General features: G+C 43.3%; 1 protein-coding gene across 1 annotated transcript in view; it reads right to left on the reverse strand.

Moving 5' to 3' along the window:
* Positions 1 to 17627, reverse strand: part of sltm (SAFB-like, transcription modulator) — a 28079-nt gene that overhangs the window by 8505 nt on the left and 1947 nt on the right. The window contains exons 2-12 of the mRNA XM_080767242.1: positions 13745 to 13832; positions 12566 to 12621; positions 8033 to 8060; positions 6179 to 7157; positions 5538 to 5581; positions 3993 to 4102; positions 3672 to 3821; positions 2141 to 2253; positions 1885 to 2045; positions 200 to 315; positions 15 to 71 (exon numbers count right to left, since the gene is read on the reverse strand). Coding sequence (XP_080623368.1) covers positions 15 to 71; positions 200 to 315; positions 1885 to 2045; positions 2141 to 2253; positions 3672 to 3821; positions 3993 to 4102; positions 5538 to 5581; positions 6179 to 7157; positions 8033 to 8060; positions 12566 to 12621; positions 13745 to 13832 — 1902 coding nt within the window. The remainder of the gene's footprint in view (positions 1 to 14; positions 72 to 199; positions 316 to 1884; positions 2046 to 2140; positions 2254 to 3671; positions 3822 to 3992; positions 4103 to 5537; positions 5582 to 6178; positions 7158 to 8032; positions 8061 to 12565; positions 12622 to 13744; positions 13833 to 17627) is intronic.

Consider the following 17627-nt stretch of genomic DNA (forward strand, 5'->3'; position numbering starts at 1 on the left):
GAGGAGTTTCTGACCTCTTCAGGGGGGATTAACCATCTCGGTCTTCGTTGCATATTCATATTGAAATTAGGCTGGCAAAGGAAAATACATTAAGAATCATTGTTAGCAATCTGCCACGAATTACATGGAATCTGAATATTCTGCATGAAAATTAATACAATCACAGACAAACGGTAGAAAAGGGGAGGTTGAATATTACTTGTTGTCTGTTGTCAAAGTGTGTCCCCCTCCTGAAAGGCTGTCTGGTTTTGTTGAAGGGTCGGTAGCTTTTGTTGGTGGTATTAAACGTCTTGGTCTTCACTGGGCTCTTTGTTCCTGGACAAAGGGATTTTAAAGCGTGTTTAAATTAATTAGACGGTATGTTGGTCTTTTCTGAAACCCAAAACCATGTAAGCTCTGTTTAATACTTAACACCAATTATGCTTAAGCCATTCTGGGCGGGAATCCCTTTTGGTGTTTTAAGCATTATGTTATGATTTAGCTATTAGCTATCGCTGCTAACGTGCCTATTGGACAAGGATGGGTTGGGGAGGGACTTAGTGAAGAGCTAATTGAGACCACGGAAGCTCTGAGAAGGAAGTGAAGTGGTCACGTGACACTTTCATGGACACTTTCATGGGAGCCAAACTACTCGGAAGTCAATGAGAGCTCAGTGACCAGCTCATGAACAAACATCATTTATGAACAATTGAGACCTTTTGTAAAGTAATCACTTCTGGAAAATAACACAAGACATGTAACACATTATTGTCTGCTGTGTTGTTATTCAATGTGTACACTGTGATTTTTATAGAGGTATGATATCTAAAGAGCACAAAGTACATTTCTGAACGCACCAAGTATCGCGATACTTCCCACCGTTTCCTGTCTGGCAGCCAAATCTCGCGATACTTCGGAGCCAGAAACGATAACTGCTGCTGTTTAGATCCTCCGATAAAATTATATACTGTGCACTCTGTGCACATCGAAAAGTAAGTGATTAGAAAACAACCTGTGATATGTCTTCTGTTATTTAACGGAAGTGATTACTTTACAAAAGGTCTCAATTGTTCATAAATAATGTTAGTTCATGAGCTGGTCACTGAGCTCTCATTGACTCCACTTCTGCCAAACTTCTGGGTAGTTTGGCTCCCATGAAAGTGTCCATGAAAGTGTCATGGCGCAGCCCAGTCACGTGACCACTTCACTTCCTTCTCAGAGCTTCCTTGATTGAGACCAGGAAGTTGTACATGCACAAAACATAGATATGGCACAAATGGCCCAGCAGATGGCGTGATGCCACTGAAAGGAGAGATACTTCTACATAAACATTACTGTCTGTGTGATGATCCATGCTGGGACTTACTTAAAACGTTAATATAAAAGGTAAAATACAATGACGTGACATGATAGGTACAAGCATCCCTCCTTTCAGTGGCATCATGCCATCTGCTCGGCCATTTGTGCCATATCTATGATTTGTGCATGTACAACTTCCTGGTCTCAATTGCTCAATGTTTTTTTCCAGGGAGCAAAACCTGATTTAATAAACCTTGGTTTAGGGCTCCAAAAGAATGCCTTGTAACTCCTAATCTAGAAAGCTCTATGGTTTTGACCAAAAGCACAATGTTCCGTCTACATTTCTGACTTCAACATGCCTCTCCTTTGGAATATTAGAATTAAATAGGCAACCTAAAAGCTCACAATGTGTCGACGCGTTGTTGATCGGCCATTATGAATGAATGAATAAAAGCTATTGACCTCATCAAACGCAGGCATGTGCTGGTGGTATGTGTTAGTAAAACAATTGATTGGTCTACGACATGCCCGAAATAGGGATACCAATGTTATGGTTAATCAAAACAGAATAAGCTGGAGAAGGAAAAAAAAGGCACTAAAACTTACGTCCGCGTTTTTTGTCATCTTTCTTGGAAGAATCCTTTTCCAATCCGGATGCCTTGCTCTCAGATTTTTCACCTTTAGACTCTGGTTTCTTATCCTTCTTATCATCCTTTTCAGATGGCTTGTCGGATTTCTTCTCTTCTTTTTTAGAGGATGGCGGGGTTCTTCAAAAGCAAAGATGTAATGAATAAAAGATTTCTTTCAATTTACAACAGTGAATATTTACAACAACAGTGAATCAATGTTTCTCATCACCCACTTGCTGGTGGTCTTTGCTCCGGTGCTAGCGCGCTTATCACTGGATTTACTGGAACTCTTAGTGTCCTCCACTTCCTTCTTGGAGGGTTCTTTTTTGAATGGATCACTTTTAACCTAAAACGGCAGTGGCATACAATACCCAAGGCTGAGTCACATTCTCAGACAACAAGTGCCCCTTAGCTGAGAGAGAGATATAGCAGGGAGCCCACACTACATATTGTATAAAACTGTGCAGCAGATTAAACTTTAAAGATGGAGTGCTATGATTTTTGTACTTTCCGTTTTGTATGTGTCCATGTCTTACAGGTGTGGATAGAATATACAAAAATGTATTTTTGAGTTTCTTCCTGAAAGCTGAAAGGCTTTGAGTCAAAAGGACCAATCGAAATAACATCATTTTAGTGACATCTTAACCCTAACCCCTCCCACATTATCATACAACAACAGCTGTGGGGGAGGCTTTAACTTCAGGTGCGTGGTGCTAAGGTGAAAACCAGGCATACTTAATGAACTGGTCGGTGTGGCCACTTAAAAACATAATTTTAACACTTTCTGTACACTTTTTTGGAAGAAATCTTCCTCCGCCCAGGCCGTGGCGTAACCGTCTGGGCACCCGACTGGTAATCCAGTCGCAGTGTGCCGCGGGTTCGACTCCCGAGCCCGACACGGCCTTTACTGCATGTCTTCCCCCATCTCTCTCCCGTTTCCTGTCAGTCTACTGTCTGTCTCTTTAAAAAAAAAAGAAATCACACACGTGTGAACTGAGTGGTGCAATTCCCCCCCCCCCCCCTCTCTCTCTCCCCCCCCCCCCCCCCCCCCCCCCCCCCCCCCTCTCTCTCTCATTACACAGCACTACCCCTCCCTCTGTTTCTGCCGCCCCCTACTGGTATAAATCAGTAACATACTCAGGCTCATGTGCACAGGTACACACACAGGTAGGTAGGTACATGGACATTGCTGATTGTAGGAGTGGTTGCACCACTCAAACAATAAAAAGGCGTAAGCAGCAAAAAAAAGAAAATCTTAAAAAAACAAAAACAAAAATCTTCCTCCTAGTATAATCATAGTACCCGATGATCATGTTTTAGGCGGGGGGAAAAAATCACGGCACTCCATCTTTAATAGATTTCATAGGACTTGTTTTGACATGTTTTGACATTGTTGGATTCATGCTCATGTGTACTTGCAGACATTTAACCATGAATTCATTAGTAAACTTGACCTTTCTCTCTACTTGGCCTGCACTTTTTGCCCTCTACACCAACCCTCTTTGCCGAAAATAGCAGATCTACAAGCTCACAACGCCTCACAGTGGCCTTGTAGATCTGCCATTTTCAGCCACCCCCCCCCCCCCCCCCTATCACACAAAGATTTGGAGACCTTTCTGTGGCAACTCTGAGGACCAACATGGGGGTGACGTGGGACGACATGGTACAATTATGGTGAATGATGTCTTCAAAAAGAACGACTAATGATATTCTCATATGCAGAAAAGGTCCGATTTTGGAGCATGTGTGTGTTTGCAAGCTCACCCGTTCAACATATATCTGCTGCCCGTGAAGCTCAGTGCGGTCCAGGTGTGATATGCAGCGGGCTACCTCCGCGCTGGAAGACATGGTCACCAGGCCGTAGCACTTGCCACCGGGACTGCGAGCGTTCGTGACCACTTTGGCACTGAACACCTGTTGGCGATAAAGCATAATGAGCCACCAAACCTTCCACGTGTGAAAGCATTTTTGGAATCGGCCTCAGGTCTAAATGAGGCAAACATTGTGAAAATAGCCTGGTTGTGGCCTGAAAGGTTTGGAAACCCTTTTAAACAATAATTCAGAATACAAATCCGTATACAGTACCTTCCCATATTTGCCGAAGAGGTTCTTCAGATCAGCTGCTTTGGTGTTGGACGACAGGCCGCTCACCCATATGTTACGAGAAGAGCTGTTGCTGGTACTGCTGGTAGCCCCTGAGAAAGAGAGTGGTCGTCATGACAGTAGTCACTCGGCGTCTAGTGTCCCATAGCCAAACCATCAGACCTCTATATTCATGGCAGTACAGTCACTAGGCGTCTAGTGTCTCATAGCCAAACCATCAGACCTCCATATACAGTACAGTCACTAGGCGTCTAGTGTCCCACAGCCAAACTATCAGACCTCTATATTCAAATGTATACCGATAAAAATACTTGGGAGAGCGGACTCCTTCATGATGCATTTTCCAATGGTTCACTGATGTAATTCACCCTTTGTCAAGTCCCGTCCGTGGTTGTGCCCCTCTTCGCACCCATTGGTTGCCGTTTCATGGTTGGACAAGAATCCTCTTTCTCCATCCACTACCATTGAAATAATGTGCTTCGTATTGATATTCTGTGCGTCCAATTCGAATTTTAAACTTGGTGTCAGTAAAAAGGAACATCACAGGAGCAGCATGGTGACTGCAGGGCATATCATTTGTTTTTCATATCACGTTTGTTTTTATTTCTTTCCAAAAATGATGTTTTAGCAAATTCAACATAAAAAAGGCGGAAACAAGGCAGAAAGAGCCTGCTGGTTAGTCAGTCAGGGTCCTCAGGGACCAATCAGAAGTCTGACAAAGGGTGAATTAATTATTTGGGAGCACCAGTGTAAGATTACAATATATAAACACTTTAATATTATACTCTTAATATTTACTGCCTACTTGTGTCAGCCTACTTGTGCCCGACAGAATCACTGTGTACGACTTCTAATAACACAATGAGTGAAAACGGGGCATCGTTGCGGTGTCTGGCTGTAAATTGTTCACACTTGTAAATTGCGTTTCTAGAGAAGCCTTTTCAGGAGAGTCATCACCGATTGTCACGAACCAGGGTCACTGTGAAGGAGCCATTATAGCTCGGATATTTTTCAGAGAAGGAATGTAAATGTATGCATTATAAATGCACAAATATAACAGCTGCTAGCTGTGCTCATGTCCAGAAAACAAAGTCTCTGCCATGCCGACAACAATTCGGAGACCCAAAAACAAACTGCATTGCTAACATCAGGACTGGTTTTCTAAGCGGTTAATATTACTGCCACTAGGTGGCAGCATAAGCACACTAAGGAATGCCACCCGTCCGCTCTAACTCTATCCTTGTTTCATTCCCGTGTTATTCAGTGAGGTGGGGGCTGTTGTGAGCACAGTGATCGTTAGCCGTAGCTCAGACCAGTTAGTTCTCTTTACAAACAGTTGCAAGCTGAGAAAAAGTTAAGCATAGGTTCTTGTTAGGTTTTGTCCGCCGTTAGCCACTACACTGAAATGTAGATTTCCTCAGACGATTGGCAGGCTGAAATCTCAGATGATCTGGATAGGCGACACCAATGGGTGTCAAAAGAAAAAACGCAACTAAATCCACATACCTCTGAAAGCGTGAGACTTACCTTTTTCATCTTTCGTAGTTTTTCCATCTCTGTCTCTTGAAGAACTACAAAGCAGATGTTACAACAACAAACAGAAGAAATGAGTGCCAGTACATGAAAACCTGTGTGGAAACTAGGACAAACATCATATGAAACAAGACATCACATTTGGCACATTTCAGGGGGAAAAAATCCCCACAGGCAAGACTTGGATTTGGACAAATCTCTCAAAGGCTTCTGTCATTGCTTTTCCACTGGTGAGATGGGCCAGGTTCTCAGCCAATTTATGAACTCTTCAGAAGATCAACTTCAGTGAATCTTTTCTGAACAAAAAAACCCAAAAATAACCTGACATCACGTGTAGAGAGCGTAATGCTAATGCGCTTTTACAATGCCTTGCGTAGGAACTGGAAAAGGCAATAAAACTTCTGGACAGGTGAACAAATGCGAAAGATGCGTCTCCTGGTTAATGCCATAACTTTACCAACTTCAGAAAAAAAAATTAAGGCAGGTAAAAAAAGTAAATGGCAGGATTAGGTACATCAATGAACAATTTCCTTACGGAAAAAAATTAAAAAAAATCTTGATGCTACCAACAATGCTGCGTTCTTAGTGAGCTGGAACTTGTAGTAGTATCAAAGAACTGACATAGAAAGACAAACCTCTTTGCTTGACCTGATGGCCCAGTAGAGGAGGGGCCTTTCTTCACGCAATCCTTTTCTTTGTCTCCCGTTTCAGCTTTCTTCAGGGCCTCTCTGCTCTCCTTCTTCGCGGGGTCAACCTTGGATCCGTCATCTTTCTTACCATCTTTATGGTCGTCTGCCTTTTCAGCCTTGGACTCATCCTCGGGACCCATCTCGGCGGAGGCCGCGGTGGCGCCCTTGTCGGCCTCGGGATCTGGAAGTTTCACATGTTTACCTGTTTCCAGGAGATCGTCGCCATCTACATCCAGCGTGATGGCGTCGTCATTCGGGTTTGAGACGGACAGATGATCGTCCTCGACTTCTTTCGAGGAATTCGCTACGTCGTCAGCTTCCATCTCGGACACTTCAGCCTCCACCTCGGGCTCTGTGTCCATCTCCTCCACCTCTGGCTCGGTGTCCAGCTCCTCCACCTCAGCCTCGTCTGGCTCGGCGTCGGCGTCGTCTGGCTCGGCCTCCACCTCGTCTGGCTCAGCTTCGGCATCGTCTGGCTCAGCCTCGGCATCGTCTGGCTCAGCCTCGGCATCGTCTGGCTCAGCATCGGCATCGTCTGGCTCAGCCTCGACCTTGTCTGGCTTAGCCTCTGGCTCAGCCTCTGCCTCCTTTGGCTCAGCCTCTGCCTCTAGCTCAGCCACAATCTCTGGCTCAGCCTTTAGCTCAGCCTCTGGTTCAGCATCCACCTCTGGCTTAGCCTTGATGTCTGGCTCAGCCTCGACCTCGGGCTCAGCCTCCACCTCGGGCTTGGCATCAACCTCTGGCTTGGCATCAACCTCTGGCTCAGCCTCCACCTTGGGCTTGGCATCAACCTCGGGCTCAGGCTCGCCTGCCGTCTCAGCTTCTGACTCCGGTTCAGCCTTAGCCGAGACCTCTGCCTGAGGCTCAGCCAGGCCGGGTGGAGGCTTAGAATTTTCATGAGTACCATCATCTGTTTCAGTTACATCTGAGGGATTTAATAAGGATAAACATGGCAACAAAAAAGAAAAAAATAACATGTTTTAACATGGACATGTGGTATAGTTACTTGACCTAGAAGGTAGAAAGCAAATACATTAGTGGTCATCGAGGCCGTAGTAGACACCACAGGAAGACACATTAACACACATTCTTCATTGATAACGGTGAGCCGTTCAGGAATCTTCATTTGTAGGAAACGCAATCCATATCGGTGAATTTACAACTCCGCGTAACTTCTTCAAAAATGCCCCTGGAATTTCTTCAGCTCATCCAACAGTCAATTTCTTCAAACATGAAACATGCATCGACAGTCATAATGGTCATCACATCTTCACTTTGTCAATGTCTGCTGTATCAGTCAATTTTGAGGCAGGCAAACCAAAAATCTTCTAATCTTCAGTGGAATCCACACAGTTGTATACTGCTCACGTGTGAAAATGTGCCCCTTGTTCTCAGTGTCGCTGGCAAGTCTCTAGGCAGCAGTTAGGCATGCATCTAGGCTCCGTTCTGAGTCCTCTGTAGTTGTGGTACTGTGGTGGTGTGTGGGGTCAAGTACCATGAAGATGAAGAACAATGATTGGTGCCTTCTTCCATGTCTCTTAAGGCCGGCCTCTTTAGAAAGTGTTCCAAGGACCAGTCCGAGAAAAAAAACATACATTAAGTCCTCCTAAACCAGTGTAACCAGATGAATGAGAATGCCTTCTTTGCACTCGAGGTGAGGGTAGCAAGCAGATGCAGGTTGGATTGTTCTATTGTTCAATCACTGCTGTAAGGAGGAGTTTCTTGTCTTCACAATAGCGTTACCTGTTTGGAATAAAACTTGAATGTTAAGGACTCACATTCATTTCACTACAAACATACCTTTTTCCGATCCTTCATCTTCTGTCTCCTGAGAAAACAAAGGAGGGGGCGGGATGGGGGGGGAGAAATTAAACCACCAATGTAATGTGGAACTCTAAACAATAACACTTACTTTGAAGAGCCAAATATCCGTAATCGCATGTTACAGTAACAAACTGCTGTGTGTGTGTGAAAAACCCAACCACGAGTATCACAGCTCCTGCTACAGGCCGTTGAAACCCCTCGTTTTCACCAGAAACGGCGAGATACAGGGCTTTGAATGCAGGGCTTAGAATGGAAGTGGATGCGCGCACATCATCAAATTGGCCACTGTCCCACTTTTAGTTGTTGCGTTAGCAAACAGTAGCTAACGATACGATCAGATTAAAACATGGTTCAAACAGGGTACAAGCCCTGGAAAACGAGAGTCTCGTGTTTGGCGGGCTAGGGTACTAATTTAACCCTCCGTGTTCGCCGTTTCTGGCGAGCTCTAGGTTAACTTTCTGTGCTCTAGTATAGATACTTTATTTAACTTGTCATAATGTCCAGGTAGTGTCAATATTAATATCAAAGAAGAACTGATGTTTTGGTCCCTCTGGACCTTCTTCAGGAGTGTTTGTGTTTAAACGGTTGAATGAATTATTCTGCATACAGTTGGGCAGCGAACAAACAACTTTGGCTTACCAGATAAATACAAATACATGAACACAAGGCAGATGATGTACCGTCCAAAAACAATAGTTTGTGTAACTAATACTTGCATAATGCAATTTTCATTGACTTTCAAAAGCAACATGAGGCATATTAAAATTGCATGTTAAACAAAACCGATGGTTATATTACCTGTGTTACCTTCGTGTTGAAAGGCAAACGCTACGATTTTTCTTCTATTCAGAATGGACAGTTTGCACTGCAGCCTAATTGACTGTTATGGACAGACCGTTATCTGTGCTCAACCTAATTTTCATTATCTTTAGAACTATGGTCACCGGGCTCAGGCTTGACTGTCTTAAGGGCCTGACTACATTTTGGCTTGTGAAGATTTGTAAAAGCATCTCATGATTAAATGCAAGAAAAGACAGATTAAAAAGGAACTGGATTGCTTAAAGATGGAGTGCCACGATTTTTTCCCACCCCAACACATGATCATCAGGTATTATTATAATATAAGGAGGAAGAACTTGTTCCAAAAAGTGCACAGTATTTGTTGAAATCATGCTTTTATGTGGACACACCCACCAGTTCATTAAACTCAATGTCTGCCAACGACCTACTTGACTCCTTTTTTAGCAACTCCCACAGCGCCAACGACGTCTTTATCGTCTTTTTCAGACGGGTATAACATTGGAAAAAAAAAAAAAAAAAAAAAAAATCATTTTTTTTTTTTTTTTTAAACAAAAAATTGAAAATTTAAATTAAATAAAACAATGTATAGAGACTGGCGCTTAGGGACTTTTTGGCACTTCTTAACTCATAGAATGCTGAAAGCGTTTTTAAACGTTTTATTATAGCCAAGCGCAAGAAGCGCATAACGTTTTTATACGTTTTATGGTCCAAAAAACGTTTTTTTATTGATTACTATAGTTCAACTATATTTGCGCCCGGACAACTCATAATGTAACACCGATCGGCTCTAAAAAGAGTTAAAACCCCCCCCTGCTGAAAAGAGGTGTTGGTCTGAGAAGCGTCTGGCACCGCCTATTGGTTGGTCTATGCGAGGACGTACGACGTATTGGAGACGGCCGTCCGGCATAGACCAACGCAGATGTCAGGGGACCTAAAATGGATGGGACAATGCTCTTGTTTGTGTGAATACACTCGATTCCCCCTCCCCTCCTGTTTCTACATGGTTTCTCCCGAGGGAGAATGGTGGGGGGGGGGGTCTCTTCCTCTTGGATCGCATTGGCAGTTCCCCCCCCACTCCCGAGTCCCCACTGCTTTCAACTGCAAGGCTTGCACTCTGATTCTCGGAACAAGATACAACGCGATTTGCTCTCTGCCCGTATATAAACCTGCAACGATCGGCATTTGATTTCATAACGTAACGTTTGCCAGACACATGTGGAGTTAGTCATGGACAGATTGCACATCATTATCGAGGGCCCGCCATGATACGTTGGTCGCTGATCGCAAGCCGTACTGCTGCTGCGCTGCTCGCATCCAACCATCCAAATGAATCCATCCCCCTTTCTCGTTACAACAGGCTATTATAAACTCACCGTCGAGCAGCCTGCCCTGCACCTAATGTGATAAAATGAACGGCAGGACAAAATCGGATCGATTATTATCTGTCTATCAGCAACATACGGGTGTTTGTCTTGCAACGACAGGTGGTGCTTTCTCGTTTTTTTTCTTCCAAATACGTTGACGTGCTGCTTCTGCTGCTGCCGCATCCATCTCGTTGTTTTTCTTGTTTTTTTTCCCAAACATGTCCAGACACAATCCGATCCAGTCTCGCGTCTCACCTTATAGATACGCGAGACTGGATCGATGAGGTTAGTGGTATGTCTGGACATGTTTGGAGCGGCACACGACAATCGACAATAATGTTGATTATGCAAGATCATTTCCTCAAAGCCTAGTTGCCCCCCCCCCCCCCGTTACTGCGATTGTTTGTAGCTCGAATCACAGAATGAGTTCAATGAGCGTAGGGAGAGGGCACATATGGGGCTACGATTGAAGAAAGTTTCCAAGTCCGTTTTATGATCAGATAATGTGCATCAAGACTCTCTGCTTTCATAAGAAAAAAACTAATACTGTAATTGCGAATGCAATGAGCACTTACTATGAGACCTAGCAGATCACGTCTGTCTGTCTGTCTGTCTGTCTGTCTGTCTGTGTGTGTGTGTGTGTGTGTCTGTCTGTCCCGCTTACTGTATATGTGGACCTGGCCCTTTTGTGCCCATATATGGAGCTGAGTGATTTGTGAGTCATGGTGACATGAGTGTGATGGCGTGGTCCTGCTTTGGGGACTCCTTATATGGTTATGGCTGAGTCATGGTGACATGAGTGTGATGGCGTCTTTTGTGACCATATATGGAGCTGGCGTGGTCCAAGCACTAACTATGACACCCTGCAGATCATGTCTGTAATTTATTCTAATTGTTATTGCAATTTACGATCTGCGTTCGCCTTCCGCGTTCGCGCGTCTTACTCGTAATAATAAAAATCACACCCCTGTGAAGTGAGCAGTGCAATGTTGTGAAGTGAGCAGTGCAACATTGCACTGCTCACTTCACTGGGGTGTGATTTCTATTATTATTACAGTATTAGTATTTTTCTTATGAAAGCAGAGAGTATTCTGTTTCATACGGTATATAGTATGTACATGTCGCTATAGGCCTTATTTTGTGAATATTTAGTTGTTAGGTCCATGCTCTCTAAAATTATCTTTTTCAGAGAACTTTAGAGATGGCATGGGCCTGAATAACTATTATTCACAAAATAAGGCCTATAGCGACATGTACATACTATATACCGTATGAAACAGTCGACTCTCTGCTTTCATAAGAAAAATACTAATACTGTAATAATAATAAAAATCACACCCCTGTGAAGTGAGCAGTGCAATTGCACTGCTCACTTCACAGGGGTGTGATTTTTCTGGGTGGTATTTTTCTTATGAAAGCAGAGAGTCTACTGTTTCATACGGTATATAGTATGTACATGTCGCTATAGGCCTTATTTTGTGAATAATAGTTCTTCGGGTCCATGCCTTCTCTAAAGTTCTCTGGTGGGCGCAAGCTGCATTCAATAGCCAATTAGTGACAAACTGTATATGTGTACAATGTGTACTGTTTTCCTCCTAAAAGTAGACATTCAGGGCTTTCATTCGGTATATGGTTTGTATAGGATATTATTTGTGCTCAATTTTATATCGGTCTTTTGAACTAAAAAAACTGAACTGAAATGTCTGTCAACTTCAGGCCTCCATATCTCTGTTGTTTTTTTTCACAAGCAGCGTGCAGGCAAAAGCAGGTGTTAGAAAAAGGTCAATATCTCCAGAATGGAAGATGGTAGAATCATAATTTTTTTTTTAAATTGAAGTGGACAAGTTGGGCTTTCTTTTTATTTATGCGATTGTGATTCTCGCTATAAGAGGCCCCTCGCTGTGGGCCCCCCAAAAAGTTCAAAAAGCCCATGTTAAGCCTTCAGCACCAGTAAGCCAGGGTCCGCTAGAACCTGTAGCAGTCTATGTGTTAAAAGCGATGAATGAGTTAAGTATGCCTGGTTTCCCTGGTGGGTGGTGATGAACGGTGATCCACCTGAACTGAAGCTGCACCCACAGCTGTAGTTGTATGATAAAGGGGGATGGGTTAGGAGAGGGGCTGATAGTGTGATGTCACTAGTATATTACGGTTTATTTCATCGGCCCCCTGTCAAGGGTTCAGCCTCCAGGAAGAAACCTTAAATACAAAGTCAATACACCATTGCACATAAAAAAGACTCTGGGTGTCTAATGAAGTACTGTCACCTCATACACACGAAAAACTGGAAAAAAATAAAAAACATTGTGGCACTCCATCTTTAAGAACCAAAACACACTGCAGTCACCTTGGAAAGCGATTCTCCATCCATTGTGTTATCTGTGTCCGAGTCACATTTCTTCCCTGAGGGAAAAAAAAAAAGATAAAACAAACCTTCCCCATGATGATTCAAATGTAATTGCGACTGCTAGGTCGCAGTTACTATATAAACATGCAGGAAGCATGTAATGCTTGCATCCGTCACACTCTTCATGTGCTACTGCTGCACACACACACACACACACACACACGGGGGGGGGGGCACATGCCACACACAACACACGGGCGACACCTGTTTTGCCACTACACACTGCCACCGCCCACTACACAAAGTGTCAGCTACAACAGTGGAGCGCTATTGTGGTTGTGCTATTGATAAACAGACAGCTGCTGCTAGTGGGATCCTCCTGCTGCTCTTAAACCACGAAATGTCTCATCGCTTCTTTGCCGACAGGCACTCAAATGAGATGTTAACGTCCTGTAAGTATACTTAGAAATAAAACTAGTGTTGACTAATCATTACAAGTGTTTCTTATGTTGATGAGGAAGTTTCTGCACAGGAAGTCTGTTTCAGTAGTAAACAAGCTACGATGGATGAACTGTCAAAGTGCTAGTCGCCACGTTAGCGACCATAGGATATGACACGTTGGAATTAAACATGGATTAAGCATTACGTGAGTATTTCATTGGATATAGGAGCAGATTTAGGAGCAGCGGTCTTGATATCGGAAGGTCGCTAGTTCGTATCCCCGGACCGGCACGTTAAAATTACCACCGCTGAAGTGCCCTTGGACAAGGCATTGAAACCCTACCATGAAATGTTCTATGAGCAGGGCCTGGCTGTAAACAAGTTATTGAGCTTAGTCCAGTTACCCTGGGTAAACATAGTTCCTTTCCTTTATATGTGTTCGTTCTATCCGTTTCTTTCAATCGCCTGCATCTTCTATTCCTTGTCCCAGGTGGCATTTTTGGTCAAAACAGCGTTTCTTTGACGGCACAGAGCCAGCGATGTGGAGCTCTCCAGTGCCCCGGCATATTGTTAACAACAGTTGAACGAGACCTGTTAAATTTACTAGGATAAAACCCACTTCTGGAAGTCTGGCAATGTGGCTTTTCAAAATAAGAGCTCAACTGGAAAGAATGCTGGGGTGAATTAGATCCTAATTTTTCAATAAATGCTAGCGGCTAGAATGTTAATGTTACTTACCTTTGGCTTTCACAGTTTTCCTAGTGGGTGTGTCGCCTGACAGTTGGATTTCAATGTTGTCAGGGTCACCACCTTCATCCTCGACAGCCTAAGAAAAAATACATGAATAGCATTAGATACTAAATAATAAAAAGCAGTCCTACAACATCAACAATGGGTATCCTTTTTTCTCTCTTTTTTTTAAGATATAGAGAGATGGGGAGTGACACACCGGGATCGGTGTCGAACCTGCAACCCTCAGGCTGGATTGGCAGCCTAGGTAACCGGATCGCTAGGCCGGACCGAGATTTCCAAAATTAAAGTACTAACATTTACATTTGTTTTATTGGTACACAACAAATGCTTTAAGGGCCACTTCTCCCTTTTTCAACCAGATCTTATTTTAATGTTTGGGAGACAAGAAAGTTCCTGGGGTTTTTACGTTGGTAAGATGTGTTTTTAGGTATTTTAAAGTGTCCATGATGTCATGGACATTGGGCTCACTTCCTTCCTGGACTACAATTCCCATAATGCTTTGGTGCCCTTGTGGATATGTGGAGGGCTGTCTTACTGAGACAACATGTAGTCCAAGGACTGTATAAAGAGGACAGGAAGCGAAGACCATAAGGGCGCCGCCATGTTGATCACATGGTGCTCCATGGAAGGAAAGAAACATGCGCAGTTGAGACCAAGAAGTTGGACATGCATATGGCACAAATGGCCCAGCAGATGGCGTGAGGTGATTAAAGACCTTGCTGAAAGTAGGGACGCTTGTTATTTCTCACTCTTCTGCCAGCCTATATGCTGAAGCCAGCTTGGCTCAGTGCTCACCATGAACGGACTGATCAACAGGCAAAAGTTGAAAACCACTGTATTACATACAAATTATATAGATATATTATAGTTGCACTGATCATGACACGGCTGTCTCAGTCAGTCCGTTCATGGCGAGCACTGAGCCAAGCTGGCTTCAGCATATAGGCTGGCAGAAGAGTGAGATACAAGCGTCCCTACTTTCAGCAAGGTCTTTAATCACCTCACGCCATCTGCTGGGCCATTTGTGCCATATGCATGTCCAACTTCCTGGTCTCAACTGCGCATGTTTCTTTCCTTCCATGGAGCACCATGTGATCAACATGGCGGCGCCCTTACGGTCTTCGCTTCCTGTCCTCTTTATACAGTCCATGATGTAGTCCAGGAAGTAAGTGAGCACAGTGTCCATGGACACTTTGAAATACTAAAATATCTAAAAACTACCCACATAAAAACCCTAGGAAAGTTTTTCTCATCTCCCAAAGATCATAAAAAAAACTAGATAAAGTGACCCTCGGGGCACAGGTCTCCACCAGGGCAGGTCAGGTGGCGCTATAATAGGCCAATATGAAAAGGGTGCCATTTCTTCTTACGCCTTGGATGCAGCAATTGTGAGGCGCACGCATGCGGCTCGCGGAGCAAAGGAGGAATTAAACACAATAGTATCAGTGCAACACTATACAGAAAAAAAATGAACAGAGGCATTCTCTTAACATAACGAAAAAAAACTCACAGCAGCAATTGCGAGGCGCACACATGTGGCTCGCGGAGCAAAGGAGGAATTGAGTTATTAAACACAATATTATCAGTGCAACACTACAGAAAATATGAACAGAGGCATTACTTCTTAACATGAGTAAACGAAAACAAAGTGCAGCATTTCTTTTTTTTTACATAAATAAAACAAAGTGCAGGCCTGTGTGCTCACTGTTCTGTGCCTTCATTTGAGGCTAAATACCGTATAACGAAATAAAACAAATGGCATTCTTGAATGAACACAAATAAAAAGACAAAGTAAAAATTAAAAACTAAAGAAAACAATAAGTAGGCTAAATATAGGCTGTCACTCTACTCACTGCTGTTGGTTTGGATCGATTTTCGTCCTTTGCTCCGCGAGCTGCATGCGTGCGCCTCGATCGCAATTGCTGCTGTGAGTTTTGTTTTCGTTATGTTATAAGAGAAGTAATGCCTCTGTTAATATTTTCTGTATAGTGTTGCACTGATATACTATTGTGTTTAATTCCTCAATTCCTCCTTTTCTCCACGAGCTGCATGCGTGCGCCTCGCAAATCGCAATTGCTGCTGTGAGTTTGATTGATTGAAATATGTATTAACAGTTTGCAGAATTACAGTAGGCTACATTTCAAGCACAAACTAAATACAAAGACTGTTAACTGTGAGTGGACGACCCAATTAAGCATTACACTGGTTTACAAGAGGGTCCCCTGCATGTTCAATTCATCAAAAGTAATAAGGCCTCGATTAAATGACGAGTTCATTCATGTAAATCATGTTACGGTCGGGTGGTGTTTTTTTTCGTGTTTTCACATCTGAGTTTCAATCTGAAGAGAAGCAAAATGCCTTTCGTTTACAATTTCTGGATTATATAATTATATTTTTATTTGAGAGGTAATGTTTTATTTTATGTTTACTTGTTACGGTCGGATGTTTTATTGTAAGCCTAATTATTTGTGCGTCACTGCTTTCATGAAGGCTGCTACAATTGGGCGAAAGCAACAATTGTTGCTTATCATTTAAAATAAATTAGACCAATCCAAGGCTCCAAGCATGCGTTTCTCTCTGCTATATCGTTGTTTAAGCCAAATTAATTGTGAGTCACTGCTCGCATCGCACCCCCCCCCCCCCCTCCCGCGCCCCCGTTGCGTTTTGAAGCGTCGACAATGAAACAAATTTATTTCGAAGCGTCGATCATCAAAAAACGTGATCGAAGGTCAGCCCTACTCTCTCCCCATGCCTTCAGCCTGGTGGAGACAAAGATCTGGTTGAAAAGGGGGTGAAGTGGCCCTTTAAGCATTTTGTTTAATGGTGTGCGATAAGATGTCCAATAAGTTGAATTGAGAGTATTACACTGTCTGCAAATACGTATGCAGAACACCTGCATAAATGTTACATGACATGACCAGCTGTCAAAACCCAAAATGTGCAAAAACACATGATTAGAGTTCACAGCAGCATCTCCATTTTATTACATGCCTAATTGGCATAACCAATTAGTTATTCTAATGAAAAATTTGTTATTCTAATGAATGAAACTTTAATATAACTCAGAGCGAGTTTACAGACAGACAGCTTAGAAAAGTAAGGGTGGGTCTGATTAATCAAATCAATCATTGAGTTCATTGAATCATTAAAGATCAACAGGCAGTTGGAAAAGTATTAATCAAAATAAAGAGTTTGGGGGATATCTGAATCATCTGTGTTACGGTGCCTAAACATGCGTTTGTGGTCCAAATAACCACAACAAGCAAGGTGATTATCATTGATGATAATTACATTAATTAGGTCATGCTTTGGATTTCAAAACAGCTGGAACAGCTGATAACTAATTAAAAAAAAGGTTATGGCCCAAAGCTTGATCCTTAAAAAGTGAACTAGTGAAGTAAGCGACAGAGCCAAATTAGCCATTGGGGCCGTGGCCCAGGGGCCCATGGCTCTCAGGAGCCCTTCGAGGAAAGCTCCTGGGGACCTTCATTGGCCGTTGGATTTTGTTCAATTTAGATTTTTGCGGGAACGCGCAAATAAATGGGTGCAGGTCTTTTTTCCGACAGCATATTGATCCGAAACCTCAATCCTAACCTAACCCTAACCGCAAGCACGGGAGCAGCGCATGTCGGACCATCGCTTTTTCGCATAGCAGCGACGGTCCCCCCGCTGCGGAGCGGACCGTTGCCCCGTCGGCTAGAATGCTGTCGGAAAAAAGTCCGCCTCCCTAAATAAATGACGCTCTCGTGGGGGTTATTGGGTTAATCCGTCTCTGGTAAGCGAACACATGAGCAAATAACTTATTTGGTGGATGTCAATTAAATTCAAAAGAGCTTTATTGGCATGAGAAAACATAAGTTTACAATTA

The sequence above is a fragment of the Protomyctophum bolini genome (assembly GCF_963924005.1).
Source record: "Protomyctophum bolini genome assembly, chromosome: 1".
Taxonomy (NCBI): domain Eukaryota; kingdom Metazoa; phylum Chordata; class Actinopteri; order Myctophiformes; family Myctophidae; genus Protomyctophum; species Protomyctophum bolini.